Source organism: Eschrichtius robustus, chromosome 3, assembly GCF_028021215.1.
Source record: "Eschrichtius robustus isolate mEscRob2 chromosome 3, mEscRob2.pri, whole genome shotgun sequence".
Lineage (NCBI taxonomy): Eukaryota > Metazoa > Chordata > Mammalia > Artiodactyla > Eschrichtiidae > Eschrichtius > Eschrichtius robustus.
The window spans coordinates 44511477-44524950 of record NC_090826.1 but is presented as its reverse complement, the minus strand read 5'-3'; the positions used below and the strand labels follow the sequence as shown (position 1 = coordinate 44524950).

At 38.0% G+C, this 13474-nt stretch overlaps 1 protein-coding gene across 1 annotated transcript in view; it reads right to left on the bottom strand.

Moving 5' to 3' along the window:
- Positions 1-13474, bottom strand: part of ZYG11A (zyg-11 family member A, cell cycle regulator) — a 61626-nt gene that overhangs the window by 19338 nt on the left and 28814 nt on the right. The window contains exon 4 of the mRNA XM_068537972.1: positions 1619-1759. Within this exon, the coding sequence (XP_068394073.1) occupies positions 1619-1759 (141 nt within the window). The remainder of the gene's footprint in view (positions 1-1618; positions 1760-13474) is intronic.

The window sequence follows — 13474 nt, the reverse complement described above, 5'->3', positions numbered from 1 at the left end:
AGTTCAAAACATGAAGCTGAAAAAAAGCACCAAAAAAGAGGTGTAAAGTGCTGCCTAAGGTGGTTATGCAGGGAACAATCATTTCTGGTATGGAAGTCAAAGGCTTCATTCAGAAAACGCATTTAGGCAGGGTCTCAGATGGGCTCTGGATAGGAGATGGAGGTAGGGGTGGAATGGAGAGGAATTACTAGGGAAGGGAAATGTGATAAGGAAAAACATAAAGTGGACAAAAAGATGGGATGAATCCACCAAGAGAAGGGGAAGAAATCTGAATTTGAAATAATCTGAAAAGTGGTAAAACCTAATATTAGGGAGTTCCCTGGTGGCCCAGTGGTTAGGATTTGGCGCTTTCACTGCTGTGACCCGGGTTCAATCCCTGGTCGGGGATCTGGGATCCCACAAGCCACGCAACGCAGCCACAAACAACAAAAACACCCTAACATTAGAAAGGCAACTAGAAGACAGACTGCGTAAGACCTAGAAACAAAGGTAAAATGAAGGTGTTATACTAAGCTTAGACCACACCTGCTCTTAACATTCAGGGACAATGGTCTGCTTTGTCTATCGAATAGGGATAACCATCCTTACCCACCTCAGAGACCAGTCTGCTGATACACGCATGAACCATGATTTTATGAACTGTTAAGAGAGCAGAGCCCCTTACTTTGACATCTACATGAACTCAGACCTGGGATACACTTCTCCTATGGAAAATGTCTTTTTTCTATATTGCTAAACTGCTCTTAGGATTTCACTGGATTGCCATCATCGGCGATATAAACATGTATGAAGTAAAACAAACATGATTTTCAAAAACAAAAATCACACAGTCTTAGATACAAAAAGCACTTTTCGAACATCTAATTCAACCTCCTCCTTACATATGGGAAACAAAGATCCAGTTTTTTCCTTTATACAGTACCATTTTTAAGTTATGAATAAATCTAATCTCCCATGGTACAGAAATAGCCCTAGTTTTATGGAACTACAAAAAATTACAAATGATAAAAACAAGGTGACTTTAAGACTCTTCATTTTTATGTTACATTTAATTTTAAATGGTTGCAGTTTTCCTTCCCAAACCACTTAAAACTTCCAATTACATTTAAAATAAATTCATTCTTCCGTAAACCAAAGCAAAGCTGGCTTGATCGATACTGGTAATTTTACTTTATTCACAAAATAACTTTAAATGGTAGACTTGGTTACCTTCAATTATTGTTATTTTGTTCTGTTCTTATTGGGGATACTGTTGTTGTTCTCTTTCAGAAAACCGTATCTTAGATTTTAAAGAGTAAACAAATAAAACAATGTTTAGGCAAAGTGAATTCATGTTTAAAGATTAAGTCCTGTTTTAGGCAAAATAGTTCAATACTTCTGGAATCCCCTGCTCAGACCAAATTCAAAAATTTAAATGATTCAAATTGATTCAGATGCTCAAAACAAGAGATGCTCTAGCAGTTTAAGCCTAACACCATTCTCCTCTATCTGTGAGGGCACTTTGACTCACAATAGAATAAGGCATGTAAGTTAACCGTATTCATTGTGTTTGATGAACAACTTTAATTGAACCAAATAATAAGTAGTAATAAAAACTACATTTCTGAGGTGCAGTTACCTTTAAAATAGCAGGCATGGCTACTTGCATTGAAAATGTCTCTGTGAAGAGCCTGTAGAGGGCTTCCTTCATAAAACATGACCTATTCCTGTATCGGCTCAGTGCTTCTGAAATCTGACTCATATTGGCTCCTCCGGCAACCTGGAAAACAAGGATGTTACCAATAGGTTTCACCATTCACCTTCAAGCACAGGCTTTTAGAGTGTGTCAAGTGTTTGAAACAACAGATTTTCACTTAAATGTTTTAAGAGCTTTACAATGTTGATCTCATTCAATCATAATTCTAGTAGGTAGAAGTTCTCCTCAACCTCACCTCTACATGGTGGGTCCAGAGAGGTGATGTACATTGTTAAATGTAACAAACCAGTTAAGTGGTGGGGCCAGATTCAAATACCATCTCCCTACAACTACATTACAGTTGAGACCGCAACTGAATACTAGCTAGCATGTAAATTCTTAAACAACCAATAAATAACCATGAATGTACGTCTTCTAAGTACTCATATAGAATGAATTAGACAATAAAAGACAGGGAAAAGACCACGTAAAATAACTGAGATGAAAAAGGAGTTAACCGGTTATAGAATTAATTAATTAATATTAATATAATTCTTCCTTGCTACCACTGAAGTAATAATTTCAGAAAGTCTATATATAGACTTTGGGTCTGGAGGATAATGGTATCCTCCATATCCAAACCATCAAATCAACAAAGAATGTAGATAAAACTAGATATTATGCAGTTTTCAGCATTCCTGGGTGGTGAAGATAAAGAAGAAAATAAAGGGGTAAAATTCAGGATCCTACAAAATGAAAAGAAAAACAACCTCTTCTCCACTCCACCATGACCAGTAGTCGCATCACCCATTGAAGAAACATCACATCATTAAACTGACAGAAGAGTGCTTTTGAATTAGGAACCCTGTCAATTAAATGCCAATAAATAAAAAGATTCAAACCAATTCCATAAAAAGCTACTGTAAGAAATTTTTAAAAAAGCAAATCTACACATTTCAGCTGAGAAAAATTCTTCCCATAAACCAACAACAAATCAGAAGAAAACTGTAACACAGCACTTTAAACTGAGTTAAATCTTCTTAATCAGCATGTTAGGATGTGAAAAATACCTTCAACAGAAAGATGAAACAAGGGATGATTCAACTCAGGAAAAAGACAAAATCATATCAAACATAAAAATTAAGTTACAAAGTACCCAAGGAAGAGTAGAGTTGAATAAATATTTAGTAAGGAGAAGAAATGCAAGAAATAAACAAGAGAAAGAAATTTTAAGAAAGAAGAAGTAAAAGGGAATCTAAGATTGAGTGCTTATATAGAAAAAAATAAAGAAGATCCAACACACATATACTTGAAGTTCCTGGGGAAGAAATGAACTAATATTTAAAACTACTACCAAGAAAAACTTCCCAGAAATAAAAAAAAGACCTAAATCAATACACTGAAATAATCCACCAGCTACCGGGGAAAACTGACCCAGATCAAGTCTGAGACATAGCAAAATATAAGGATTGAATTTAAAGATAAAGAAAAAAATCTTCAGGGCCTTCACATAAAAAGATCAAACAAATTAGAGAATTAGATTGTCATCAGACTTAACAAGCAACACACAAAGCAATGTAACGGTGGACAAGCATTTTCAAGAAATAAGGGAAAAAAAAAGGTAAACAAAAGAGTTTATATCCATGCTTGCAACTTCTAGAGGAAGTCTGGACAGTAAATTGTGGTTCAATTCCATCAATTTCAGCTCTTACCACAATAACAGCTGTCCATGCCCCAACCCACCCCCCAGCCACCAGCACATGCTCCTAGAGCTCCCTGCACTTAGCTTGTGAGAGCCCATGTGGGAAAAAGGACCCTGCCCTCCAAATATCAGGGATCTGTGCACTGATCACTGCTTGCTGCTTCTGATAACAGGTACACAGAGGTGGGCAGCCACTGTTGTTGCACCCCCGCCCCACCAATTGTTCAAAGCCCCTCTCCCATCAGCTAAAGTGACTTCCAGGGGATTTAAAGGGCTGCCCCTTCACTGTTTTCTTTTTCTCCTTTTAGGAGACATTAATGACTACGACATTCAAAACAACTGCATATACAGAGAAAATTCCAAAGTGACTGCACATGCCCAGGAAAAGGCTCAAAAAAGACCTAAAAAGACCTTAAAGTTTATACTTCAGACTGATCCTCAACACAGACCCAAAATACAAAAGCAATAACAAAAGCATCAAACCCCAGGAAAGGAAAAAAACCTGATTTCCAGAGTTGCCATATTATTAGTTTCAAATGTCCAGTTTTCAACAACAACAAAAACAAATCATAAAGCATATTAAAAAATAGGAAAGCATAGTCCATTCAAAAGGAAAAAGAAGAAAAATCAAAAGACACAGTCCCTGGGGCTTCCCTGGTGGCGCAGTGGTTAAGAATCCACCTGCCAATGCAGGGGACACGGGTTCAATCCCTGGTCTGGGAAGATCCCACATGCCGTGGAGCAAATAAGCCCATGTGCCACAACTACTGAGCCTGCACTCTAGAGCCCACAAGCCACAACTACTGAGCCCATGTGCCACAACTACTGAAGCCCACAAGCCTAGAGCCTGTGCTCCACAACAAGAAGCCACCACAATGAGAAGCACGCACACTGCAACAAAGAATAGCCCCCACTCGCCGCAACTAGAGAAAGCCCGCGCACAGCAACAAAGACCCAACACAGCCAAAAATAAAATAAAATTTAATTAATTAAAAAGAAAAGACACTGTCCCTGTAAAAGAACTGACAGCAGCACTACTCAAGCAAGACTTCAAAACAACCAACTTAAAGATATTCAAAGAACTAAAGGAAAATGTAGATAAAGTCAAGAAAAAGAACGAAAGAGAAAACTCAACAGAGGTAAAAAACCTACAAGGAATCAAAAGAATTCTGGAGCTGAAAAGTACAATAACTGAAATAAAAATTCCCTAGAGGGATTCAAGGCAGATGAAAGAATCAACAAGCTTGCAGACAGGACAATGGAAATTGTGTTAGAGGAACAGAAAGCAAAAAGACTGAAAACAAGGGAACAGAGCCTAAAGAACCTGTGGGATACCATTAGGCAGATCAACATACACACTGCAGGAGTCTTAGAAGAAGAGAGAGTTAAAGTAGCAGAGAATATTTGGAAAAATATGGCTGCAAACTCCCCAAATTTGATGAAAGACATGAATATAAACATCCAAGAAACTCAAGGAACTCCAAGCAAGATGAACTCAAGAAGACTCACAGTAAGACACATTATAATCAAACTTTCAAAGGCCAAAGACAAAGAATCTTAGAAGCAGCAAGAGAGAAGCAAATCATCACATACGAAGGATCCTCAGTAAGATTTTCTGCAGATTTCTCACCAGAAACTTTGGAAGCCAGAAGACAGTAGGCTGGTATGTTCAAAGTGTTAAAAGAAAAAAAATTGTCAACCAAGAATCCTATACCCAGCAAAACTGTGCTTCAAAAGTGAGGATGAAGCCAAGACATTTCCATATAAAGAAAAGCTGAGGAAATTCATTACCACTAAACTTGCCCAATGAAAAATGCTCAAGGAAGTCCTGCAGGGTGAAATGAAGGAACACCAGACAGTAACAAGAAGCCATATGAAGAAATAAAATCTCAATAAAGGTAAATACATGGACAATTACAAAAGCTAGAGATATTTCTTAAATGGTCTGTAACTACACTCTTTTGTTTTCTACATGATTTAAGAAACTAATACATCTTTTAAAAAACAATTATTAATCTAAAAGCTAGTGTTATTATAACTTTGGTTTATAACTCCAAATTTTGTTTTCTACATAAGAGATGACTACATTAAAAAGAATTATTATTTTGTGCTTTGGGGCAGACAATGTATAATGATGTAATTTGGGAACATCATCCATTAAAAGGGGTGGGGACAGAGATGTAAAGGAACAGAGTTCTTGTATTTAATTGAAATTAAGCTGGTATAAATTCAAATTAGAGTGTTTTAACTTTAGTATGTTAACTATAACCCCCATGGTAACCACAAAGAAAACAGCTATGGAATATACAAAAAAGGAAATGTCAGAGATGTTTAAACCACCAAAAAAAAAGAAAACGAAAAAAAGTCAGTTGAACAAAGAAAACAGTATGTAGGAAATAAGGGACAAAAAAGCTATAAAGCATATAGAAACCAAAGAGCAAAATAACCGAAGTCACTCCTAATCAGTAATTACTTCAAATGTAAATGGATCAAACAAACTAAACCCAAAGCTGGCAGAAGGCTGGAAATAATAATTATTAAAACAGAGAGCAACGAAACAGAGAATAGAAAAATAGTAAGAAAATTGATGAAACCAAAAGTTGGTTCTTTGAACAGATCAACAAAATTGACAAATGGATGGACTAGGAAAAAAACAGAGACTAAGAAAAAAAGAAAGGACTCAAAATACTAAACCTGAAATGAAAATGAAGACAGAAAAATTCAATTCAATTCAACAGAAAAAAAAAACAGAATTATAAGAAGAGTATTATGAACAATTACACCCCAATAAACTGAATAATCTAGATGAAATGGGCAAATTTCTAGATACACAAGACCTAACAAGATTAAATCATGAAGCACAGAAAACTTAAATAGGAAATTGGATCAATAATCAAAAATCTCCCAACAAAGAAAAGCCCTAGTCTGATAGGTTCACTAGTAAATTCTATCAAGTACCTAAGGAAGAATAATGCCAATCCTTTTCAAAGTTTAACAACTGGAGGGACTTCCCTGGTGGTCCAGTGGGTAAGGCTCCATGCTCCCAATACAGGGGGCCCGGGTTCGACCCTGGTCAGGGAACTAGATCCCACATGCATGCTGCAACTAAGAGTTCACATGCCGCAACTAAGAAGTCCTCATGTCACAACTAAGAGTCCGCATGCCGCAACTACACATGCCACAAAGAAGATCCCACGTGCCGTAACTAAGACCCGACACAGCCAAAATAAATAAATAAATATGTATTAAACAAACAAACAACTGGAGAGGGAACACTTCCTAACTCATTCTACGAGGCCAGCATTACCCTGATATCAAAGCCAAAGATGCTACAAGAAAAGGAAACTAGAGATTAATACTCGTTATGAACAGAGATTCAAAAATCCTCAGCAAAATACAGCCAAACTAAATTCAGCAGCATAATAAAAGAATTATAAATCATGACCAAGTGGGATTTATTCCCAGAATGCAAGGATGGTTTAACATACCATGGTATATTAAAAATCAATGTAATATACCACATTAACAGAATGAAGGGGTAAAAACCACATGATCATCTTATTTAATGCAGAAAAAGCATTTGACAAAATTCAACACCCTTTCATGGCAAAAACACTCAACAAACTGGGAATAGAAGAAAAGGAAGTTACCTCAACTTAATAAAAGCCATATATAAAAAACCTACAGTGAACATCATACTCAATGGTGAGAGACTGAAAGCTTTTAAGACCAGGAACAAGATAAGTATGCCCACTTACACAACTTCTACTGAACATAGTACTGGAAGTTCTAGGCAGAGCAATTAGGCAAAAAAAAAAAAAAAAAAGAAATAAAAGGCATCCGAATTGAAAAGGAAGAAGTAAAATAACCTATTTGCAGACTGTATGATCTTATATGTAGAAAACCCTGAAGATTCCAACAAAAAACAAAAAACAAAAACCCTATCTGTTAGAGCTAATAAATGAATCCAGCAAAGTTGCAGGATACACACAAAAATCAGTTGCACTTCTATACAATAGTAATGAACAATCTGCAAAGGAAATTATGAAAACAATTCTATTTACAATAATACAATAAAGTACTTCAGAATTACCAAGGAAATGAAAGACTTGTATAATTGAAAACTACAAAACACTGCTGAGAGAAATTAAAGAGGACATAAATAATAGAAACACATCCCATGATCATGGATTAGAAGACTTAAGATGTACTACCGGGTTTCCCTGGTGGCACAGTGGTTAAGAATCCACCTGCCAATGCAGGGGACATGGGTTCGAGCCCTGGTCCAGGAAGATCCCACATGCCGCGGAGCAACTAAGCCCGTGCGCCACAATTACTGAGCCTGCACTCTAGAGCCCATGCTCCGCAACAAGAGAAGCCACTGCAACGAGAAGCCCACTCGCCACAACTAGAGAAAGCCTCCTCGCAGCAATGAAGACCCAACACAGCCAAAAATAAAATAAATTTATATATTAAAAAAAAAAGATGTACTACCCAAAGTGATCTACACATTCATGTAATCCCTACCAAACTCCCAACGATCTTTTTTGCAGAAATACAAAAACACCTCCTAAATTTATATTGAATCCCAAGGGAGTCACACATCCTGATTTCAAAACTTACTACAAAGCTACAATAATCAAAACAGTGTGGCACTGGCATAAAGACAGACATAGAGACCAAAAGAATAAAGTAGAAAGCCCTAAAGTAATCCCTTGCATACATGGTCAGATGATTTTTCACAAGGGTGCTAAGACAGTTCAGTGGGGGAAAGGACAGTCTTTTCAAGAAATTGTGCTGAGAAAATTAAATATCCACATGTAAAAGAATGAAGTTGTGAAACCTTACTTAACACCATATTAAAAAAATTAACTCAGGGACTTCCCTGGTGGCCCAGTGGTTAACAATCTGCCTGCCAATGCAGGGGACATGGGTTCGAGCCCTGGTCCAGGAAGATCCCACGTGTCGTGGAGCAACTAAGCCCATGCGCCACAACTACTGAGCCTGTGCTCTAGAGCCCACAAGCCACAACTACTGAGCCCACGTGCCACAACTATTGAAGCCCGCACACCTAGAGCCCATGCTCCGCAACAAGAGAAGTCACCTCAATGAGAAGCCCATGCACCGCAATGAAGAGTAGCCTCCGCTCGCCGCAACTAGAGAAAGCCCACGTGCAGCAACAAAGACCCAATGCAGCCAAAAAATTTTTTTAAATTTATAATTTTAAAAAATCTTACAATAAAAAAATCAACTCAAAATGGATCAAAGACTTAAATTTATGACCTAAAACTATAAAACTCTTACAAGGAAACATGGGGCAAAATCTTCACAATATTAGGCTTGGCAGTGATTTCTTGGATATGACACCAAAGGAACAAGCAACAAAAGAAATGCAGATAAACTGAACTTCATGAAAAAAAACAACCCAGAGAATGGGAGAAAATATTTGAAAATCATATATCATAAGGAATTAATATCCAGACTACACAGAGAACTCCTATAACTCAACAACAACAAAAACCCCAAGCAACCTGATTTAAAAGTTGGCAAAGGACTTCATCAGACGTTTCTTCAAAGACATACCAGTGGTCAATAAGCTCCTTATAAAAGATGCCCAATATCACTGATCAGTATGGAAATGCAAATCAAAACTTCAAGGGATTTCTCTGGCGGCCCAGTGGTTAAGACTCCGTGCTTCCAATGCAAGGAGCGTCGGTTCGATCCCTGGTCAGGGAATTAAAATGCCACATGCCGCACAGTACAGCCAAAAAAATAAATAAAATAAAAATTAAAAGGGTTATCCCTGTAAAAAGAAAAAAAAAACTTCAATGAGATACGACCTCACATCCATTAGTATGGCTACTACTAAAAAATTTTAAATCAGGGATTTCCCTGGTGGCCCAGTGGTTAAGAATCCACCTGCCAATGCAGGGGACATGGGTTTGATCCCTGGTCTCAGAAGATCCCACGAGCCATGGAGCAACTAAGCCGGTGCGCCAAAACTACTGAGCCTGCGCTCCAGAGCCCGCGAGCCACAACTACTGAAGCCTGTGTGCCCTAGAGCCCACACTACTGAGTAGTTGTGCCACAACTACTGAAGCCCACACACTCTAGGGACCACGTGCCACAACTACTGAGCCCGCGTGCTGCAAATACTGAAGCCCACACGTCTAGAGCCCATGCTCCGCAACAAGAGAAGCCACCGCAATGAGAAGCCTGTGCACCGCAACAAATAGTAGCCCCCCGCTTGCCACAAATAGAGAGAAAGCCCGTGTGCAGCAACAAAGACCCAACTCAGCCAAAAATAAATTAAAAAAAAATTTTTTTAAAGTCTCTGCTGCTACTTACAATAGCCAGGACATGGAAGCAATCTAAGTGTCCATCGACAGATGAATGGATAAAAAAGATGTGGCACATATATACAATGCAATATTACTCAGCCATAAAGAGAAACAAAATTGAGTTATTTGTAGTGAGGTGGATGGACCAAAGTCTGTCATACTGAGTGAGGTAAGTCAGAAAGAGAAAAACAAATACTGTATGCTAACACATATATATGGAATCTAAAAAAAAAAAAAAAAGGTTCTGGAGAACCTAGGGGCAGGACAGGAATAAAGACACAGATGTAGAGAATGGACTTGAGGACACGGGGAGGGGGAAGGGTACGCTGGGACGAAGTGAGAGAGTGGCATGGACATATATATACTACCAAATGTAAAATAGATAGCTAGTGGGAAGCAGCCGCATAGCACAGGGAGATCAGCTCGGTGCTTTGTGTCCACCTAGAGGGGTGGGATAGGGAGGGTGGGAGGGAGATGCAAGAGGAAGAGGATATGGGGATATATGTATACGTATAGCTGATTCACTTTGTTACACAGCAGAAACTATCACATCATTGTAAAGCAATTATACTCCAATAAAGATGTTTAAAAAAATTTTTTTAATGTCTCTGCTGACCTTTAAAAAATAAAAAATTTAAAATTAAAAAACAGAAAATAATATGTTGGTAAGTATGTGAAGAAAATGGAACATTTGTGCACTGTTAGTGGCAATGTAAAATTGTACAGCTGCTGTAGAAAACAGTATGGCAGTTCCTCAAAAAATTAATAGAATTACCATAAGATCTAGCAATTCCACTTCAGGGTATACACCAAAAGAATTAAAAGCAGGGTCTTGGGAGTTCCCTGGTGGCCTAGTGGTTAGGATTCCGGGCTTTCACTGCTGTGGCCCAAGTTCAATCCCTGGAACTGAGATCCCTCAAGCTGTGTGGCACGGCAAAAAAAAAGAAAGGCAGGGTCTCGAAGAGATATTTGTATACCCATGCTTGTAACAACATTATTCACGATTACCAACACAGCCAAAACATGGAAGCAACCCAAGTGTACATCGATGATAAACAGACAAGCAAAATGTGGTATACACATAATGGATGTTATTCAACCTGAAAAAGGCAGTATGCCACAACATGGATGAACCCTGAGGACACTATGCAAAGTGAAACGAGCCAGTCACAAAAAGACAAGTACTGTATGATTCCACTTACATGAGGTAGTTAGAATAGTCAAAATCACAGAGACAAAAAGTAGAATGGGAGTTGCCAGAGTCCCGGGAGAAGGGGTAATGGGAGTTAGTGTTTAATGGGTATAGAATTTCATCCTTACAAGATGAAAAGAGCTATGAAGATGAATGGTGGTGACGGTTGAACAAAATTATATGAATGTATGTAAAACCACTGAACTATACACTTAAAAAAGATTAAAATGATAAATTTTATGTTATATGTATTTTACCATCCCCTTCCAAAAAATGGGAACATGAACTGACACAGGGTGATTTCCAAGACATACTGCTTAGTAAAAAAAGCAAAGTGCAGAGTACATATACTATGCTACCTATTGTGTAAGAAGAGGAAATTTAAAAACCTAAATATATGTGCTTAGTACTTTGACTATACTCTCAGTCAAGAGGGAAAAGAAAGAACTGCAATCATATCTTCAACTTTTTTTAGTAGGTTTGTGTTTCAAAGTAGTATAGGTGTGGGACTTCCCTGGTGGTGCAGTGTTTAAGACTCCGCGCTCCAATGCAGGGGGCCCAGGTTCAATCCCTGGCCAGGGAACTAGATCCCACATGCATGCCGCAACTAAGAGTTCGCATGCCACAACTAAGGAGCCGAAGACCCGCAACCAAGGAGCCCTCCTGCTGCAACTAAGACCCGGCACAACCAAATAAATAAATAAATAATGTAAAAGAAGAAAACAAGTAGTATAGGTGTAGCAACTCTGAAACTATTTTATATGTGTTGTAGGATTAAGCAAATGTGCTGACGCTTTTGAGAGCCAAAGTTCTCACTGTGGAAAAGAGAGATACAAATACAGAATGTGGAAGGGCAAAGAACAGTATGAGGATGGTCATTTGGAAATATCACTTTTAAACTTACTTCATCTATTTCTTGGCTCTGTTTGCTGAAAGGGCTTAAAAACACATCTAGTACTCAGATATTGGTTTCCTCCTAAAAGGAACCAGGGCTTCTGGGAGAAATGTCTAATTCCAAGGCCAAAAACAGAGAAGTATAAGAAGCCTAGAACATCTTAGTTTGCCAGAAAGTAAAGAAGTACTCAAAATAATAACAACAACAAAAATGGGGGCATGTAAAAACTGACACGGGAGCTCTCATTGGCCAACCTGTGACAAATTGAGCATCAAAATAATTAAGAAGAGTAATGAATTATAAATCATTGAAAACATCAGGAATCAATGAGTCCACATTGAGGATACGTTAGACTTGCTAAATGTAGAAAGGAGAGCTGGAGTTGGAAAATCACCACTTTGCAACCACTGCAGTGAAGATTGGTTCAGGTAAGAAACATCAATGATGCTATATCTAGATCAGAAAGTTTGATGAGGACCAGGATATTGGCATAGTCTTCTAATATCTTATATATTGCTTATTAGTTTCAAGAGGAATAGTATTACCTATGTAGTGTAGAAACAATACAACAGTATATAGATAATATTTTATCTGCACCTGGATATTTTACCTAGTACCTGAACAATACTTTGACCAAGTGATGAAAAGTAACTTCACTAATGAGGGGCACTGTGTGCTTCACGTTGTAATACACTTGAGAAGGACACAACATCCCTTATGTGGCATTCCGGGCAGAGATGGAAGAACCTGAATATAATTATGAGGAAGCATCAGACTAACCCAAAATGAGGAGTATTCTTCAAAAAAGCCAACAAATCAATGCTGGTCTGTATTCTTCAAAAATATCAATGTAACAAAGGACAGGAAGGACTAAGGAACTCTTCTAGTTTAAATTATAAAGAAATATGACAACTGAATGCAAAAATAATCCTGGACTAAAAGGAAAAATATTTTATAAAGGGCATTACTGGGATAATATATATAGTAGACTATATAAAAGTATTGCATCAATGCTAAATTTCCTGAAATTTGATAGCTGCACTGTGGTCATCCTTGAGACTATCCTTGCTCTCGGAAGAGACCAAGAGACTATCCTTACTCTAGGATATACAAACTAAAGTATGTTAAGGGGCAGAGGGGCATGATGTATGCAACCTACCCTCAAGAAAAAAACTGTGTGTGTGTGTGTGTGCACATGTGTGTACACGTGCATGTAGAGATAAAATATGAAAAAACAAATTTGGAAAAATGTTTAAAGTTAGTGATCTGCAAAGTTAAAAATTATTTCAAAATAATTTTGCAAGTACTACACATAGATCAACTGCTCAACGACCTATACATTATTAAGAATCTAAACACTGGATATATTCTAAAATTTTTTAAAGTTTTGTGATCATCCAGATGTAAGAACTGAAAGAGAAACAAAGGATAAGCCATAGTAAGGCTAAGCAGAAGACCAGATAGCTGTTGCATCACCCTCTCTCTCCAGGGCTTCTTATAGATGTCATTACAAAACAATCCTCAAGGGTTTCCCTGGTGGCGCAGTGGTTGAGTATCTGCCTGCCAATGCAGGGGACACGGGTTCGAGCCCTGGTCTGGGAAAATCCCACATGCCACGGAGCAACTAGGCCCGTGAGCCACAATTACTGAGCCTGCGCGTCTGGAGCCT